This window comes from Miscanthus floridulus, unplaced genomic scaffold, assembly GCF_019320115.1.
Source record: "Miscanthus floridulus cultivar M001 unplaced genomic scaffold, ASM1932011v1 os_2078, whole genome shotgun sequence".
Classification (NCBI taxonomy): Eukaryota; Viridiplantae; Streptophyta; class Magnoliopsida; order Poales; family Poaceae; genus Miscanthus; species Miscanthus floridulus.
Genome location: NW_027098087.1, coordinates 1 through 19,808, shown reverse-complemented (window position 1 = coordinate 19,808; position 19,808 = coordinate 1). Strand labels below are relative to the sequence as shown.

Genomic DNA, 19,808 nt, shown 5'->3' with positions numbered 1-19,808 from the left:
TTGTTAGTTTAACTTGGAACAAATTAAGATGGATTTATAAGAATTGTACCACCGCAGCCAATTTACCGGACCATGAGGGGAGTCACTGCAATTTGTTCAGGACTTCAGGTAACCAAGGTGAAAAACCTACAGATTAGGGATGATGGAATCGCAGGCTGGTACAGTGCATCCCGGATGGATCCCGCTTTATCCAGCACATTCGATTCGAACAAGCAGGCGAGGAACCTATCTGCAAGGTCCCGTACCACAAGCGCCATTCGCGCGAAAAGTGTCCCGCATGACGGCGTTACCTTGGGAATATGGTCACTTTGTGCCCTTTCCATAACAATATTCTCGAGCACCATGCATGTACCACCTACACGAGACCTCCCGGTAAGACATCATCATACAGCACGGACCTCCCGGACTCCCGGTAAGACACCATACAGCAAAGCTATGGTAGTATCATTTCAGCAAAATATACGTCCCTGGCGCACCAAAAACAGAAGTACAGACGCACCAAAGATCACAATTATTCTCTAGCGGGCTCACAGAACCCTCACAGCGGAAGCGGAATGCACATGAAAATTACAAAAGATAGAGCTCAGTGGGAGTGATTAGGGTTGGCAGCTCCTGTGACATGTCCTTGGGAAAAACTGGTGACGGCAAGCATCGCTTAAAGATCCTCAGGACCATTGACATCCTTGAGCGAGCAGAACCATGTGTCAGCGCCCACTAAAGCACAGCAGTTGGGAATGTCATATCGATGAGATGTTGCTTATACCTTGTTCTCAAGTACAGCTCCATCTGGAATCTCCAACTTCACTCCAGACTTGGCGGTGATTGTCACCTTGCCCTAGAGATAGCACCAACAATATGAATCAGGCACTATTGTATTCAGTAACACAGATGCCACAACTCAATGAGCCGGTGGTATGGAGTGGAATGAGCATACAAGTTACAAGACCAGAACAGACAGAAACATCTGACGAAATTTGCACCAGGTATTCATGTCCGTATACAGCGTCATACAGACATACAGTACCTAAGCGGCACATATGGCAACAAAGGAGAAAGAACCATACAATCACAAAGTTTACCTTGAGTGTAATTCCAGAGCCAAACCAGACATCACCAGAAACCTTCAAGCTGTCAAGCTCGACGATGCTGGGGATAGACTTCAACCGAGCAAGGAAACTGCCAACCTGTATTAAGGGGGGCATTCATCAGTACTTGCTGATCAATGATTTGACCAGTTGAAAAGAATGGTGGTTTTTACTGATCAATGGTTTATCAGCACTTCCCCTAATATTAATTAATATAAACGGCAGGTCCTGCCAGTTTATGTTAAAAAAATGGTTTCATCAACACATTACTTTGTGAAGGAACATTCTCAATGCTATTGATGGAACTCTATTATTAAAGATATCTTCATTATCTTGGAGACAAACTGCTTTACCTTCTTGAATTCAGGTCCAAGCTCAATCGAAGGGTTAGCTGGATTCGCTCTGGCTGGGTTGCGGATGACATAGCCATCAACCAAGGTGTAAAGATCAGACTGTGGAAACAAAAATGAGCATATCATTGAGCCATCAACAAAATTGAACTTAGAACCAGACTTATTATGATATGAAACTAACAAAACATTGAGATGCATCCAGAAATACCTGCACAAGCAACAAATCGGATGTAGCCTTCACTGGGAGAAACCTTGAGCGGGGAACATTAATTCCAATCGCTTTGTCAAAGAACTAGTTAAAGGTAACAAAAGCATTAGAGGACGAATATAAGGAAAAAATGGAACAAAACTGAGTACTGGGACAGGGAGTTGTTTGCATACCCGAATAGCTGCACCAGCTGCAGTTTCGAGTTGAAGGACTTTCACACCATCAACTTCCTGTAAATGCCAACTTCTCAGTATAAGAACCCAACACGGTAATAGCACTCAACAAAGAATCTGACTGATGCACTACAATATAAATGCTATGGAATGGATATCATAAAGATTCAGATAGTTGACATACCTTAGGGTTTGGAATAATTTCCATCTTAAGTGCCTCCGCCTCTACGAGTCTCTTGATAGCTTTAAGGTTCACCCACCTGTTGGGCAAGAACTGTTAGATAAAGATGACTTTTTTCCCTTAAAAGGCAGATAGGCCAGGTTTCTTACAAGTTGTTAGTGTTGAATATCTTAAACTTATCGATCGATTTAAACTCATTCACCTGGTAGAGATACATGAGAAATAGAAGGTTGTGTTAGTTCTTACTACAGAAGGCTGATGAAATCATAGAACAGATTATAAAACTTAAGTAACGCAGAAACATCTACATACATGCTCATCAGGTACTTGGGCAATCTCCAAAAGCTGCATAATTATCATAAAATGAATCAGTGTCATCTTATGCTAGAATCCCATAATGAACAGGAAATAAGCATAATTGTCTGCCATAAATACTAACTTCAAACTTCTGAGTACTATTAAAGGCTCAAAACCTCTCTTTGATGCTGAAACCAGTAACAGATGGCAATAAACTAGCAGAGTGCAGAGGAATTATTCAAGTTGATCAACGGACAAGTGTACCTGAACTCTTCCTTCGTAAGAGATGAGAGTACCGCCCTTAACATCAGCCAGCGTCTTTGGAGTAACCTAGAATAAATACAGTTCTTGAGTTTTATGTTGCACAAACTCAACAGCAGTATAAACAAGACATTCTTGCATACCTCCATGCAGTACTCGTTCTGGTTATTGATCAGATGGTTTAGGATCTCTGTGCTGATTAAGGATACAATTTTCAATTCAGAGCACATAGCAATATTAAGTATTAAAGCAGGAAATAAATTATGCAAATTTGATCATTCTATATGGATACTGATGTCGACTATAGCACCCAAGTTGTCTGAGTTTGCAACGAAGACGTACTCCTTGCCCTGATATAGAGGGTTGGGAAACAGATTAGCAAAGCAACAAGATAAATGCTCAGTTAAGCTATCAGTGTACTATTGTGGTTTCAATTATTAGTCCATAAAAAGCTTCTGGAAGTTGCATAGCTATTTCAGTTTATATTTCTCTGGAAGAAAAGAGAAACAACCTCAATATTCGATTGCCTCAGAAACAAGCTTGCCTTTTATTTTGTACCAAAACTTGCACTCTCTTTACATAGAAAGCATTGAAGGGCCTCAAACAGTGAAATATGATTTATGAATCACGCACAACAATAGTACATTGTAAAGGAATATAACTTATCCTTTCATGAAGTAACCCTTCGTAATGTAGAAGACTACAGCAATTAATATTTAAGTGCAATATAAACCTAAAAAGATTAATATCTGGAAACCATAGAGTACAAAATCAGTTTCCAGATCACTGATGCTTGCCAACTACAGAGAGAAGCTTAATGTGACTTCTGCTTACCTGAGCCAATAAGATGTCAAGTTTTCCGCTGTTATTCAAAGAGGGGAACACATCACCATGGCCTGGAGGATACCTTTCACATAAAAATCACAATAATAAGACGGGGCTATTGCATTTATGAAGATATGCTATAAATAAAGTATGGTTCAATCTTTTTTTTTTAAGTAATATGGTTCAAGCTATATCTAAAAGCCTTCAACATAAATAATCCAACAAGCAAAGTGAGATTCCATTGGGAGCAGTCATTGGAAGAATATTTTGACTTTTATAATAACCTAAGAGGGAAAACTAACCAGCCATCCTTCCCAGATTTCCCTTTGCTTGGAAGTGGTAAGAAGTCCTCAGTGACAATGCGAGGATACTGGCTCTGTAGAAGACAATGCAAATTTATCAGCTAACATTGCTTGCCACTCCAAAATGGCATGTAATTGAAATATAAGTGGCTGAAGTATAACAAAAACAGGCCGCAAACCTGATTGAAAGTATGAATTTCAATGTTGGAGTTGGAATACTTCTCAACAATCTTCAGGGAAGAGAAAAGGTAAGTGGCAAGCATGTTAGTACAAGTCTAGGACTCGTCACTTAGTGAACACAAAAGCATGTTAGTACAGTTCTAAGAACTCGTCAATTTAATGAAGACAAGCAAAGGGGATACGGAACCTTCTGTGTGTCATCATGGGTGTTGAAAGAGTTCATCAGAAGTAAAGGGACACTGCATCCATACTTCTTGTTCAGGGACTGCAGAGACATGTAAACTAATAAGGCATAGACCGATACTGCCATATCCAAACAGTAAGAAAAGATGTTCAGGTTAATGAAGAATACCTCAATTTGAATCACAATAAGGTCAAGGAATGTGAACCCATTGCGGACTTCAATGACAGACCTGCAATCCATAGGAATCTAGTTGTGCTAACTGCTCAAAGATGAAGGAAGAGCCATAAATCCATAACATCTCAAGGATCATGCATAGCAGCACAAATAACTAACTAATTGATTAAAAACTGTATCAGGTGACTAACTGCGGCTAATACCTATCAAAGCTGTCTCACTAGATTAAGTGAACAATGATATGCCGGGAAGCCTTATGACGCATAATTAACCAACAATTCAATTACAAATGTGTCAGAATGTCGATGCACTACTAGTTGAGGCACTAAGAACACTACATAAGAAAGTAATACAGGCAGCTGCAGCACATTAGGAGGGAGCAGATAAACAATTTGATCACCTTATCACATCAAACAACATATGCACACAGCCACTCATCAATTCACTGATTTTGAAGAATGGAAGGAGGTCTAAACCTATTGGAATCTCAACACAGAGAAAAGGGACAACAGTATGAGCATTTGAAAGTGACAACTAAAGTATTCCATTCCCATATTCTTCCAGACCACAGACATTGAAGGCTCCACTGGTGGGGCCAATAAAATAGGACAGTTCATACTATAACAATGATACAGTACAATATAACATTTGAGCATGCACACCAAAATCCAAAGAACAAGGCAATTGTGGTACTTGTTTAATCATTTGCGCCCATTAGAAAAAGAAACCCTTGTACCAACTACAAAACTATAGACCAGGAAACTAACGAACAAAAGTAAATAACCCAGAAACGAACAGCTTGGATAATAAATATTACAGTATATTATTAGTGTTCTACCAAAAACGATGTGCAGGAAGATCAACACTAGTTTTCCGTGTTGCTCAGAACATGTATGTAATGAACAACGACACAATCCACATATTCACAGGCTAGCTAAAGAAAAATACAGTTTCTAGTCTCTTCATAATTCAAATGAAGCTATATACATGATCCAACATATGAGAGCTGGTAAAATTCAGCTGACAGTAGTGGAGAGGATGGAGGTGCACTCACTTGGGCCCAGTGCAGCCCATGGTCGTCCCGAGCCCTCCGTTAAGCTTGAGCACAACGAGCTTGTCCAGCAGCTTCTTCGTCTCCTCGAGATCTACCTCACAGAGAAACGATCCAATCAGTGTTCACACGAAGTGTGTAAAAGACACCCGATCGGATCCACCCGCAACAACCACCACACTACACTTAAGTAAGATCAAATCGGAACGGGCGATCATACCTTCGGGAGGCGACGCGAGGGTGTCGTACGGCACCACCACCTCATCGGTCGGGGTCTGGATCTTGCTCCACTCGATCTGCTCCGCCTCCCCACTACAAAACGCCACAGCCCAGATAACTCAACTGACGAGTCGATGCGCACAAAGCAATCATACGAAGCGAATCTGCGGGATCTACTTACCTGAGGTAGCGTGACACGAGGCTGATGAACCCGGCCTTCTCGTTCTCGCTGCACGGAAGACCCACTCAGAAATCAGCAAAAATGGAAGGCGAAGCGATCGGCCGGCGAGATCTACTAGTGCATAGGGGAGTGGAGTGGGGGAAAGGGACTCGCCTGATCTGGTCGAGCTTGGCGACCTCGGCGCGAAGCTTGTCGAGTTTCTCGTCGACCGACACCGCGGCGGCAGCGGCGGCCATCGTCGGCGTTCGCGAGGCTTCGAAAGGAAAGGACGGGAGGAGATGTCAGACGAGCGGAGGGAGTGCGAGCGAGGAGGGGTGTGGTGACTGTGTCGTGTGCGGGAGGGAGCAGGAGCGCGGGTTTTCTTTATAGCGGCCGCGGGTTTCCGTCAGGTGCCGTGATGGAATGTGCGGCGGGGGGTGCCGGATATGCCGCGCATGGTGACGGCGTCTGCCACGTGGCGCGACGGGAGGGTTCCGGCCGTGCGGACCTCGGGGGTGTTGCCGTGTCGACGCTCCGCTTGGCGCGGGGGCCGCGTGCGTGATCCGTCGGCGCCGCGAACGGGATCGGGGATGGCGCGGCGGCGCTGAGCTGGCCGTCGGTTTCGCGTGGGCTGGACGCGGAGGGACGGCGTGTCATTACCCATTAGGCTCCGTAAACCAGTCTTTTTCGGAAGCTATACCATCATGATTATGTTATCTTTTCTTAATGCTGTCATGGAGATGTGCAAGTAAAATTGGATTCGATCTGTTAACTGAATTATCGTGGGCGCCGTGGTCTGGTAATGCTGTGTGACAAGTGCGGAAACATTGAACGCGACGCAGTTTATTACTACTACTGCACCTTCGCTAGTAATACTCTCGTTCGTTTGGCTGAATTTAGCTGAAAAACACTGTTTCGGTTGAATTATTGTGAGAGAAAAATACTATTCTGGCTAAAAAATAAGCTGAATTATAAGGTAAGCCGAACGGGATATAGTAATATAGTTTGCTAAGAAAATGCAGTAATGTACTATAGTCCTTAACTATAGTTAACTATCCTTTTCAAATCAAAGAAAAGTTACTGTTCTAGTACTAGTTACTTGTATATGAGGTGTCTGTGCGTGGAGGATCGAGTGTGCACTTGTGCTGCATCTAGTCTAGGTGTAACGCATACAGGTGGTACAGCTCGTGCCGCGACCACGTTTCAGGTTCCAGCCATACATCATGGTGCGATTAGGTGTCAACGTGCGCTTCTAACAAACTAATAATTGCACGGCGTGGTCGCAGAAAGGTGCATGTTTCACCAAACTGATGTTCCATTCAAATCTAATAAATATCATTCTTTTATACTGTGTGTGTCGGTGCACGCAAAAGGGTGATGCACAGCCTTCAGTTTTCAGGCATGAAAAATAAGACGAGTGGTGCAGAAGCAATGTTTGTTGCTGTTGCCGCTGCAACAAAACTATCGTAGCGCAAGATGCATCAGAGAGTGGCCCTTATTTTTTTTTAAAAATGGTGTAGCGTTGGTTACTCTCACCTTGGCGATTTGCCGATTCATATCTGACACGCACCGACATACAGGACCACCGATGCATGAAACAAAGCCGAAAACGAGAAGCCCTGCAGTGATGACTGATGAAGCACACTCACCTATATCTGCGCCCGTTGGAACTCCACCCCTGGATCTCCAAACACTTGTGCACGGTGGTGCTCTGTTCTTGGCCAGCGGCGCTCTGATGACCCGGCGAGCCTGCTGCTCCTGTCTCCTGGAGCTCCTGCCCCTTGCGCCCAGCTGAGTCACATTTGAGGGTGAAGGCGAGCAGAGGTGAGACCTTTCGGTGCTTCTACGGACGGGGTCGGGGACACCCAAACAAGCTGTCGAACAGATCATCTCACGCTGCTGCGATCGCAGGACGTCCTTTTCCTCTCCAAAGGACCATGCAAAGATTGCCCTCGGTTTCTTGCGTTTCCTCATGCCAACGTTGCCAGGCGAAATAAAATCCAAAACAAAATAACAAAACAGCATGTGTGCAGGCATGGCTGCATGAGCTTGCTGAGCAAGCTTTAGTCGCCTTTTGGATCTCCAAACAGCATGCTTCTACACAACTGCAGCAGCAACTCAGGCGTCAAGCATGGGCCTGTGTCTTTACTTCTTTAGGATATGATGGGACAAGCAACAGCTGCACTTGTGTGGGTGTTGAGACGTATATGGGGATCTTGCTTAAAAAGTGAACTTTTGGTGATCCTAACGTGTAAGCTGCATTCTGCGGGAGTATTTGGTACATTTCAGAGTTGTATATGGAACTTGTCCCATACTCCATTACTCCCTTATGCATTAGCTAGTTCAGCTGTGAAGTGCAACAACAGAAAGATCATTGGGAGGAAAAGAGATCGTCACGTTTTCCCGTGCCACTTGTGTGCTGGACTCAGGACAAATTACAATCTCCTTTCAGCACCTAATGATCGTGTTAGCGTCTTGAACGTATGTTCATGTGATCATGGCACGCACTGTACGTGTTTCCAAGGAGACGTACGATACGAGTAAAGTCCTTTTTTTTTCTCTCCATTCGCTTCGCTGGAAAAACAAGCCGAAACATTGTTCTGGCTGATTTGCTGTGAGAGAAAAACACTGTTTCGACTCAAAAAAAAAAACAAGCTGAAAAAGACGGATTATAAGATAAGCAAACAGGGCCTTTGTTAGCTGAGTTTACCTACTGGCTTTCCGGTATCTGATTGGGAAGCAGATCTGTTTGATGACCGATGAAGAACGTTTTAGCCACGTAGACATACAGGATGCCTTACATGAGCTTTTGGCCAGATGTAACTACATCAGAACAGTGGTGGAGCGTGACATTGAAACGGGGAGGAGGGCAGTTGGCCAAGCCTTTGTTCACTGCTTCCACTCGCTCAAGTCATAATCCTATTTGGACAAGAAACTTCGGATGTTATTACTAGTCTTCCAGGTGCAGGCCAAGATATTACTTGTTGGAAATTATCTTCTGATGATGCATGTTCTATTAGGAGTGCTTACAAAATGCTAGTAGTAGCTGACGAACCAACAAATAGAGTACCTAGTAAAATTTTGTACATTCTTCAACAGGTATGGGAGGACAAAACGATCCAGCCAAGAGTCAAGACATTTGCTTGGAGATTGCTTAGACTAGCCTTAGGCACTACAAATTATCTTCACAGGATCAGTGAAAACCATCTTTTCTTTGAATGCAACTTTGCTAGGGCAATCTGGTTAATTAGGATCGGCTTTGGGGCTTAGGTCAACTGCACTACCTTGGTCAAGAAATGGGTTGCACCTGCAAATCGACACCATCCTGCAGCAACCACAAGCCACGATAAGTTTTTTTTTTTTTCAAATATGTGGTGCTTGTGGAAATCTAGAAATGATCACAAGTTCAAAAAACAACCATTGGTCAGTTACAAGAGTGCTTCACGAAGTCATTGCTATATACAGAGCTCACCTCGCCAACGGACTCCGCGCCGTGTGCCTCGGTGCCTCCAGCGCCGGCGCGACGCGCCCTCTGCAGTAGCGCCGCCCCGCCTATGGCCATCTCCTTCTCCGGCGCTTCACCCTCGCGAATCTCCCACAGCAGCACCCACCACACCTATGGCCCTGTGGCTCCTGCAGTAGCGCCGCCCCACCCGCGGCCATCTCCTTCGCCAGCAACTCACCCTCGCGCATCCCCCAAAGCAACACCCACCGCGCCTGCGGCCCTGTCCCTCGCGCGGTAGCTGGACCCCATAATCATTGTGTAATTATATTGTCAAAGTTTCTCGATTCCTCCCGATAAAATCATATCTTGGATATAGTTACCACTACCGGAAACAGAGACTTTGCCGAGTACAAAATTTTTTTGTCGAGGGTTAAAAATCGAGCACTCGGTAAAAAAGGAGTGTCAAAAATCGAGCACTTGGCAAAGACCTTCTTTGCCGAGTGTTGCACTCGGCAAAGAGTTCTTTGTTGAGTGCCGGGCACTCGGCAAAAAAATGCACTCGATAAAGGACTTCTTTGCCAAGTGCCAGACTCTCGGCAAAAGCGCGGCACTCGGCATAGGATGACCCGTATAACGGTGTTCGGCCACGTCCTTCCTTGCCGAGTGCTTGCTGTTAGGCACTCGGCAAAAATTTAATTTTTTTTAAAAAAATTCTTTGCCGAGTGTCCCAGATCTGACACTCGGCAAATTTTTTTTTTGAAAAATACTTTGCCGAGTGCCTCTGGCACGACACTCGGCAAAGATTTAATTTTTTTTAAATGTCTTTGCCGAGTGCCCTGTGAAGGCACTCAGCAAAGAGGAAATTTTTAAAAAAAATTCAAAACCCTCTCTGCCGAGTGCCTTATCCGTGGCACTCGGCAAAGACCCCCTTTGCCGAGTGCCATGCCCGGCACTCAACAAAGTTTTTTTTTTGTTTTTTGTCTCCAAATTTTTTGTGCAGCCCTTTTAAAGCACCAGGAACTCCTAGTTAGAATTTGGGGATTTTTTATAGCTTTTTGATATATTTAGTTACTTTATTTTATTTACTTGAATTTTTTCGAAAAATATAATTTTGAATTGCACGTGGTACGAATAATGAAATTTAATGATTCAAAAAATGATAGTCATGTTACTGAGTGTAGTGTGAGGCCGTATTCAGGAACGGACCCGAAATTTCGGACATCTTGTTCACGAAACATGACCACGAACTTGCGTGCGAAGTGTTTTAAAATTCTATAAAAAACAAACGAAGTCCGAAAATCATAAAACTTGTTGAGATGTCGTGATATCATATGTGGAGGCTATGATAAGGTTTGTAAGCATCATACGTGACAACGTGCACGAAATTTTCTGAAATTTTTATCATAGCCTCCACATATGGTATCACGACATCTTAACAAGTTTTATGATTTTCGGACTTCGTTTGCTTTTTATAGAATTTAAAAACACTTCGCACGTAAGTTCGCGGTCATGTTTCGTGAACAAGATATCCAAAATTTTGGATCCGTTCCTGGATACGACCTCACACTATACTCAGTAACATGACTATCATTTTTTGAATCATTAATGTCGGGTACCATAAAACGGGGTACCCCGAATGTTTACCGAATGAATCACTTAAGCCCTATCAAAGACGAAGCCAAAATGTAAACCATCGGTTGACCTTCAGCATTGTCCGAGCCCACTGGCTCTCCGCCTCGCACACGGCCTCGCACGGGAGGCCTCGGTGGCCTGCCAAGTCTCCGCCTCGCGAGAGGCCTCGCGCGGGAGGCCTCGACGAGGAACCAATTCTCCGTCTCGCCCGAGGCCCCGCGCGTAAAGCCTCGAACGAGACAGTGATTCTTCATATCGCTCGAGGCCGGCTCGGCAATAACCGTCGCTTCTACCTCGACCGGGCTCCCCGACAGAGCGTCACGTCCCATTAATGCGTCAACCACTCCCGCAATCTCAGCCGGACGACGGCTCGGCACCATAGAGTGGCCGACGGGACAAGAAGTCACATCAACGCCATACCGACCAGGACAGGGCACGGCTTAGATTACCGGCCACTGTGTTCTGGTGCTGTGCCCACGATCAGCGCCTGCACTACACTGTGCCATGTAACCCCCACCCCCGGAGACAACGTGGCATGAGGAATCTAGTCCGGGTCACCATAGCCTCGGAATCAGCGTACAAGACCAACTATTCCCTCCAAGCCTCGGTAATTTACATCAGGGTCTCAGCAACCTCAGGATTCACGTCTGTCGAGACCCCCGCGATGGCTTGGCCTCGGCACCAACTGAGCCTTGGCTTCTCGCGCAGTCAACACACAGTGACCCGCACGCCGACCGCCACGCCAGCTTCAAGGTAACACTGGAGCTCCCACGACGCACAGGATCGGATGTGACCGGCGCGTCGCCCTAGTACTTCAAGGACGAGACCGCTCCGTCGTCCACACCGCCACAGTAACAGGCTACAGGGCTCGGACATGCCACCTCCGTTCGCACGACACCATGTAGCTAGTGCATGTACCACCCTTGTCCCCCCCTTCAACTATAAAAGAGGGACCAAGGCTGTTTCTAGGATGGGGGACGGACGATTATGCCTATGCCCACGCAACGAACTCACGCATGAACACACAGACGAACACTCGAGCTTCCCCGCTGTCTGAGATCAATATCTCAAGCAATCCACGTCGCTCCACGTAGAGACCTAGGACTAGCTCCCTCTCTCGCCCTGCTTGTAACCCCCTACTACGAGCACTTCGGTGCAAGGAATACAAGATCGATCTCTCAAACTGGACGTAGGGTGCTCATTACCCGAACCAGTATAAACCTTGTGTCTCTTTGCATCACCATCCGAGATTGGAAACACGCAGTACAAATTTACTAGTTGGTTGAGGGCCCGCCGATCTGAAACACCGACAATTAAATTCCATTATTCGTACCACGTGCAATTCAAAATAATATTTTTTGAAAAAATTCAAGTAAATGAAATAAAGTAACTAAATATATAAAAAAACTATAAAAAATCTCCAAATTCTAACTAGGAGTTTCTGGTGCTTTAAAAGGGCTGCACAAAAAAATTGGAGGCCAAAAACAAAAAAAAACTTTATCGAGTGCCGGGGCATGGCACTCGGCAAAGGGGGTCTTTACTGAGTGCCACAAATAAGGCACTCGGTAAAGAGGGTTTTGAATTTTTTTAAAAAAAATCCTCTTTGCCGAGTGCCTTCACAGGGCACTCGGCAAAGACATTTTTAAAAAAAATTAAATCTTTGCCGAGTGCCGTGCCAGGGGCACTCGGCAAAGTATTTTTTAAAAAAAAAATTACCGAGTGCTAAATCTGGGACACTCGGCAAAGAAAATTTAAAAAAAAATCTCTACCGAGTGCCAGATCTGGGACACTCGGCAAAGAATTTTTTAAAAAAAAATTAAATCTTTGCCGAGTGCCTCCCTGATCCGGCACTCGGCAAAGGGCGGTTGTGGGACTTAAACAAATTCGACTGGCCAGGCAGTCAAACAGCCAGCCAGACAGTCCCCGCGCCCACGCCCGCGCCGCCCCTGCCCCCACGCCGCGCACCGCACCCACGCCGCCACCGCTCGCGCGCCCACGCTGCCCACGCTGCCCGTGCTGCCCGCGCCCTATCCCCGGTCGTGCCCTGCCCCTGGCCACCCTAGGCTGGCCCTACCCCATGGCCGGCCCTGCCCCTGGCCGGCCCTGCCCCCGGCCGTGCCCGTGCCCTACCTCGTTCCCAACTCCGACGACCCCGACGCCGCCCGCCCCTACCCTCGGCGCCCGTCAGGTATGCCTTCTCTCTTGTTTTTGTCGTGGTAGTGATAGTTATAGTAGTATTAGTTGTACTAGCAGTGCTAGTGGTAGTAGTAGTATTCGAAGTAGTGGAAGTAGTGGTAGTAGTAGTAGTAGAATTAGTGGTAGTAGTAGTAGAAGTAGTGGTAGTAGTAGTAGTAGTAGAACTAGTGGTAGTAGTTGTAGCAATAGTGGTGGTAGTAGTAGTAGAACTAGTGGTAGTAGTAGTAGCAATAGTGGAAGTAGAAGTACAAGTAGTGGTACTACTTGGATATATTCTTCTGCATGGATTGATATCCAAATTACATGGCTTCTCTTAAGACATATGTGTTTGTCGGCCATCGTGCCATTGTTTTTTATAGGTTTTGGAAACCTCACCGTGCAGGGGAGGTTCTACTGATTTTTTTTAAATGACAGGCTAGCCCTACCTCACCGTGCCCTCGGCCACCCTAGGCTGGCCCTACTCCATTTTTGTAGAGAAGAGCTCGTCGGAGCCGAGTTGGAGTTCCCGTCGCCGTGCTGGTCTGCCCGCACCGTGCCGCCTCACCACTGCTCCGACTTGCCACGGCCCCGCTAGCCTGACTCTGCCGCCACCCTAGGTATAACCCCTCTTTCTGTATCATGGTCGTAGATTACGCAACCTAGTTAGGCGTCTTCCGTTCAAAAGAGATACGGTTGGAGGTATGCAGATCTTTGCATATCTATGACCGTATCTGTTTTGGATTGTCTATGTTTTTTGGACAGCCCATGGATACATAGATGGGTTAGTTTCCATGGTCTACTCCGGTCTGAGACAGAGTTTCAGCATCACCTCCCTATTGTTCTCCGGATATGCACTCTTCTTTGGCAGGACGTGTATCTGGAGAACAGCGGGAAGGTGCTGTTGAAATTCTGTCTCGGATAGGAGTAGAGTATGAAAACTAACCTTATCTACGCATCCACGGGTGGGATTATGACCTATCCTCACCTATTAGATAGTAGGAACACCATATAGATGCAATTGATGGTTACATTACTCGCTGATACATATGTTAGAGGATGGATGACCGTCAGTGGATGTACACGGGCTAGAGAAGTCAGAGTGATTACACTACGGAATGGATGAACAAGACCGATGCTTTCTTGAACAGTGCATTTGGCAAGGCTGCTAAAGGACATTGCCTAGTTTTGTGTCCCTGCAACAAATGTGGAAACAGGAGGAGGGTAAACAAGGTGGAAATGGGTAAACATCTTGTGAAGAATGGATTTACATCGGACTACACCCGGTGGGTCCACCATGGTAAAGCCCATCATATGAGAGAGGAGGTGGTGAGACCACGGGTGGAGGCTTTTGATGCTGATGCGGGGGGTACCAGACATGTTAGATGACTTTCACCAAGGACAGTTCAATGAGGGACGTGAGAAGAAGGAGATGGAGGCAGCCGCACAGGCGTTCTATGACATGATGGTCTCGGCACAGAAACCCCTTCATGATTGGTCAACGGTGTCTCAACTGGATACCATTGGACGCTTAATGGGGTTGAAGTCTGAGTTAAACTTGAGTCAACCTGGCTTCGATAAGATGTTGGCCGTGATTGGCACCCTACTTTCGGAGGGCCACATTCTGCCAAAGAGCATATACGAGTCACAGAAACTCCTTCGAGCACTTAAAATGTCGTATGAGCAGATACAGGTCGTCTAGGTTTATTATACGTCATACGCATGCAAAGACGCTAAGCATCTTAAGGGTTGGTCTATTGTGCACAAGGTATCACCACACGATAAACTACCTGTCCCAAACGATGAAGATTACAACTTCAACCCAAACACATATGATGGAGAGTTCCATCAAGAAGAGGGACTACAAGGAAGGTTTGACATAGACTTAACCGAAGAGATAGGAATGAAAGTAGACAATGAAAGGGATGATGACGAGGACGCTGGAGACGAGGTGCGAAATCTGAAGGACATACAAATGCTTGAGCGATTACGTTTAGGCAATGACAATGAAGACAACATTCCTCCTTCAGATAGTGTTGATGAGTTTGACAATGTTGATAGTGATGACAAGACCTATGATCCAGCTAATCTCAATAATTAAGATTATTTCTAATACATGTAATACTATGTTTTTTGTAATTATGTTTTGTTCATTTTTGCAAATATTTCTAATACATGTATTACTATGTTTTTTGTAATTATATTTTGTTCATTTTTTCACCTATTTCTAATTATGTCTTGTTTTTCTTTTTTGTTGCAGGTGATTGAACAAAGATGGCGGGCGACCGTCATAGGTCCGTGAACTCGATATACCAAAGACCACGCCGGCTGCAGGAGGAGGTGGAGGGGGCGGTGGAGGGATCAGACAGGAGGAGGAGGACTGCCAGACATAGGAGGGGGCCATCTCCTCCCACGCCACATGAGGAGGAGCCGAAGGAGGAGGTGGCGTCCATGGATGAGTCGGACAATGAGCTAGTTCGGCAGATGGACGATGAGGAGGGGCCACACGAGGATGACGAGTTGGAGGTGGCAGGCATGGGTTCCACTTCCTCTGACTCCTCTTTGAGTGTCTACTTGCGAGGTCCCGCGAGCCTTCCACATGTTCTGCTTCCTCACCAACGCCCAGTGATTCACCCTGAAGGGCAAAAGTAAGTAACTTTATATGTTATCACCACTACTTCATATGATATGATGAAAAAAACTAATAATTTTTCTTAAGCACTTGTGCAGGAATTGGGTGGTTGTGTCGGGTGGTAACGCACAGCTAGTCAACGGCATCCTAGGTCTTCTATGCAGGCAACACTTCCCCGATATTGTCACGTATGCATCGAAGACAGAGCCGACCTACTTGTTTGACCACTACCAGGGTGTTCGACTGGTATGAACTGGCTGGTGCTAGAAACCAACTAGCACAAGGAAAACCAGCTAGCACAGTTCCATCTAGCCAGCACACATGCAGCCAATAGCACACCTAGCTCATTTCAAACACATGGCGCCAACAGCACATCTAGCCCAGGCAAAAAATGGCGCCAACAGCTCTTCCATTCAATGGAGCCAAACCCAGCATCCATTCAAATAAAAATACAACATCTCGAATAATAGTCAACTTGGGGGCTACTAACAGTCCATTAGAAGCTAATCCATTACAAGTTCACTACACATAACTGATGCCTACAAGCACTTATACAATAGTTCAAATTACACACAACAATTCAAATTACAATTCTTGCTCACAAATCATATAGACTGCAGGTTTCACAAAAATGAAGACTCGAATTCCGTCTTCTTGCCACCTCTGTCCTCCAAGGCAGGCAATCAACATTCCAACGAGATAGAGAACTTGTAGGAACCATGGCCTGAAGGAAATCAGGAGTAAAACAAGAATCCATGAGCACGACGTGTTAACCGATCAAGATGCATGGCACAAACAAGATGCTCAATTGGTTGCAAGCAAAGAACTGAGCAATGCATTATGATTGCAAAGGTGTTTGTCGAAGAACTGAGCAATGCATTATCACTGCTTTGTGACCCAACCTATGCAATTGCCACAAAATGGTTTACATCTGATATTTCACGAACAATGTATGCTTAGCAAGTAGCGGTATAATTTCCAAACTTTAACATGGGAACAATAAACAAAACCTTTAACATGTCCATGAAAAGATGCTAATTATGTTCAGCAGATTCAGGTCATTGTAATAGAGCAAAAAAACGCACATGCAAACACAAACTACAATGTTTCAATTAATGGCTACCACTACCAAAGCCAAGGTAGGATTGGTCGAAAACTAAGTCAAACATTCATCTAATTCACTGTGGTGCCAAAAAACAACTCAAAACAACATTGCATTTAGACAGACTTGTTTTCTCAAGGACGAGATAATTCCTTTGGATGTAGCAGCATATTCCACCCACTAAACTATGATACAACGAACATGTGTGGATAAACACATGCTTGTCTGTACTCAGTAATGCCCTAAGGGCAAAGAGAGCAAAATCCTAGAAATGTAATTACTTTTTATATGAATTACCATTATGTACAAGAAATGTTGGGATAATTTTATATAATTATGGACAAAAACATATTACGTTGAGTAAAGTCACAATGGCAAACAAACATGACAGTGGCAAAAAACAAAAGAGCTGGTACACTCAAAGATGATACATTGATAAAGTAAAGGTTAATAGTCCACTTGGGTACATCAATGATAACAAAGATTTGGCAAAACAAAGCACCCATATTTCCCACTTCTTTTAATAGACTTCATTTCACCCAAATTCGTATCAATGCAACAAACAGGAGAATATTCACACTCACAAACACAACATAGTTGATAGTTAAATGGGCGTTGCCTCATGTTGAAAAGTAACATATACAAGAACCACGAATAATGCACCACCTATCAACACTGGTAACTAAACCTTTAACCCCCTCTTTAGACATGCATTCGAATCGAATTAATTAAACCATGAAACACCGAAAGTGTACAAAATGCAACTACATAGCCAAAAAGGAAACTATTCATAGAATGAGGATCACCTTTGCAAAGTAGCCTATGCAGCACCACAAGTGTCTCCTGGGCAACCTAAAACAAAAGAAGAACCCATCCTATATTAATGGCCACTAAGGGCAGAATAACTCAGTCTTTATGAATGGCACAAATACATGGGATGGCAAAAATTACCTTTGTTGCATCGTTGCCCCTAGAGAGCCATAGATATGTACTCCCTCACTAATGACATAGTGGAATTAGCATTGATCTGAACCCAATCCGACGATGGGTATGTAGCCAAACCAACTCCAATCTCACGATTGCGTAAAAAATTGTGCAATGCAAAGCATGACATAATAATCATCTTTTGCTTTTCCCTATGATCGAACGGTACCCCATTCAATATGTGCCAATGGGCTTTGAGAACCCCAAATGACCTTTCAACGACATTGTGGAGGCTTGAATGAGTGAAGTTAAATTTCTCTTGTCGAGATAATGTGTCCATGTCTACACCCCTAAAATCGTCTAGATGGTACCTTGTATTTTTGAATGGAGCCAAGTAGCCAGTGTCCAGCGCATATCCAGCGTCCACCAAATAGTAGCGTCCTGCAACACATGCAACATTTCAGTTTAAAACAGTTTTGGTTTCCTTAGAGGCAAGTAACAAAAAAGGGACAAGTATTGCATGGCACTACTTACTAACCTACTAGTGGATGCAGGAACGATGGTTGCTGCCAACATTCTCTTAGTACGGCCATGTCATGCATTGACCCCGCCATCCCGGCCCCCACAAACATGAAGCGCATATCCATGTCTACAATGGCACAAACATTAATTGTCACATCTCCTTTCCTGTTTATGTAGTCAAGTTTGGCCTCCTTGTTCACCGACACTTTAATATGAGTTCCATCCAACACCCCCAATGCACCCATAAAAAATGGTGCATATGTTGCAAACTGAGCTTGCACTCCAACATAAGTACTATCAATTGGAACTAAAATACTATCTGCCCATCTACTAACAATCTCGGCCACTTAAGTAACCTTCCTGCTTACTGTATCTAAAGACCATTTAAATCTATCCCTACTCCTTCTAGCTGCCCCATTGTGAGCACAAGTCCACACATACAAACCTAAAGTTTCTATGGATCCAGTCTGTTGTGTACCCTTCAATCCATACTCAACTAAAATGTTGTGCAAATGCAAGAAAGCATTAGGAGACATACGCAGATTTTCTTTGCACCTTTGTTCATTTTGCAGATTGAGTTCCATCCACTAATGCCCGCTCATCTTTGGGAAGGGGACGGTTGGGTTCACCACTGGAACCGCATTATCCACTGCTTTTAACCGTGCGAGGAGGACAGCAGCAGCCGCTACGTTGTAAGTTGTCGTTCCTTCGCTCGAGGTGTCACTGATGTTGGAGTCCTTAGAGCTGCTCATCTACAAGAGCATGATATACAAATTAGGTATGGCTGACAAACAAAATAGCAGTCAATGTTCAGTCCAGAAAGTATAAAACTTCTGCTGATAAATTAAAAGTAATAGACAAGTAAGCATATTTTGAGTCAATGTTTAGTCCAGAAAGTAGCTAACACAGATTTTCTCAACATAAAGCTAAATTTGCCACAAAATCTAAACCATTGCCAATATTGAAAGGGATAGCATTAAGTAAAAGGGAGAACAATAAATTTAGATTTAACTGTCCTTATTGACTATTGAATCTTTCTATAAATTTAAGCACGTTTAAATTGTCAGGCTCCTCTTTGGTGCACCCCTCACAGCTCCCACTGGTGGCACATTCTCCTTGTTGCTTGATGGTGACAGGGCCTGTCGAGCCAGCGGCTTGATAGCACCTTTCCACAAGCATTCTATTGCTAAGCTATGCAATTTAGTACAATCTAGGTTCAATCTAGTCCAGTTTCAGTGCAAGATACTGTGAAAAAAGATGTTGTAATGACTACTACTGACAAATTACTTAGACACTGAGAAAAAAAGATACTGAGAAAAAAGATGTGACTGACTGCTGATCTAAAAACCAAAACAATAAGCCTTGAGCTGATGACCTAAAAAGAGAGCAAATCATAAAAAAAGTTATTGCAACATGGACAGAAACACAAAGACGACAAATAGAAAAGCAAAGATCTGAACTCATACCTAAATGTGCTCCCTGTCAACCACATTGACACTGACCTAAAAGGCAATGAAAACAATGAAACTAAACTGAAATACTTTGGATTTGCTTAAGAATGGCATTGCAGACACAAATACCTTTAGTTTTTCAAAGTGCGCCACAGCAGCCGAGGGGATGGCCCAGAGAAATAGCACTAGCGCTACAAACTGGAAAAGTAGGATAATGTGAGAAGTCACAATAAGAGAGTTAGCAAGGTAACATACAACTCCAATTAATAGAGTCT

The 19,808-nt window shown here is 44.4% G+C and overlaps 1 protein-coding gene across 1 annotated transcript; it reads right to left on the bottom strand.

Moving 5' to 3' along the window:
• Positions 1-423: 423 nt before the first annotated feature.
• LOC136534590 (UTP--glucose-1-phosphate uridylyltransferase-like) lies at positions 424-6,022 on the bottom strand. The gene is made up of 21 exons (XM_066527004.1): positions 5,828-6,022; positions 5,675-5,722; positions 5,495-5,586; positions 5,278-5,368; positions 4,218-4,278; positions 4,053-4,130; positions 3,865-3,915; positions 3,686-3,759; positions 3,393-3,465; positions 2,851-2,908; positions 2,702-2,748; positions 2,562-2,627; positions 2,313-2,345; positions 2,150-2,202; positions 2,004-2,079; positions 1,820-1,876; positions 1,647-1,730; positions 1,439-1,537; positions 1,080-1,184; positions 764-835; positions 424-682 (listed from the first exon to the last, which is right to left on the bottom strand). Exons 1-21 carry the CDS (start codon positions 5,908-5,910, stop codon positions 656-658), a joined length of 1,428 nt encoding a protein of 475 aa, XP_066383101.1. The 5' UTR covers positions 5,911-6,022; the 3' UTR covers positions 424-655.
• Between the last annotated feature and the right edge of the window lie 13,786 nt (positions 6,023-19,808).

What these genes read in the sequence shown, in the direction of transcription:
- LOC136534590 (XM_066527004.1), bottom strand. Translation starts at nt 5,910, where the DNA reads ATGGCCGCCGCTGCCGCCGCGGTGTCGGTCGACGAGAAACTCGACAAG. An exon ending in TTGACATCTTATTGGCTCAG is followed by an intron (nt 2,909 to 3,392) that starts GTAAGCAGAAGT and finishes CCTCTATATCAG; the next exon opens with GGCAAGGAGTACGTCTTCGT. An exon ending in GGGTGCTATAGTCGACATCA is followed by an intron (nt 2,749 to 2,850) that starts GTATCCATATAG and finishes TAATCAGCACAG; the next exon opens with AGATCCTAAACCATCTGATC.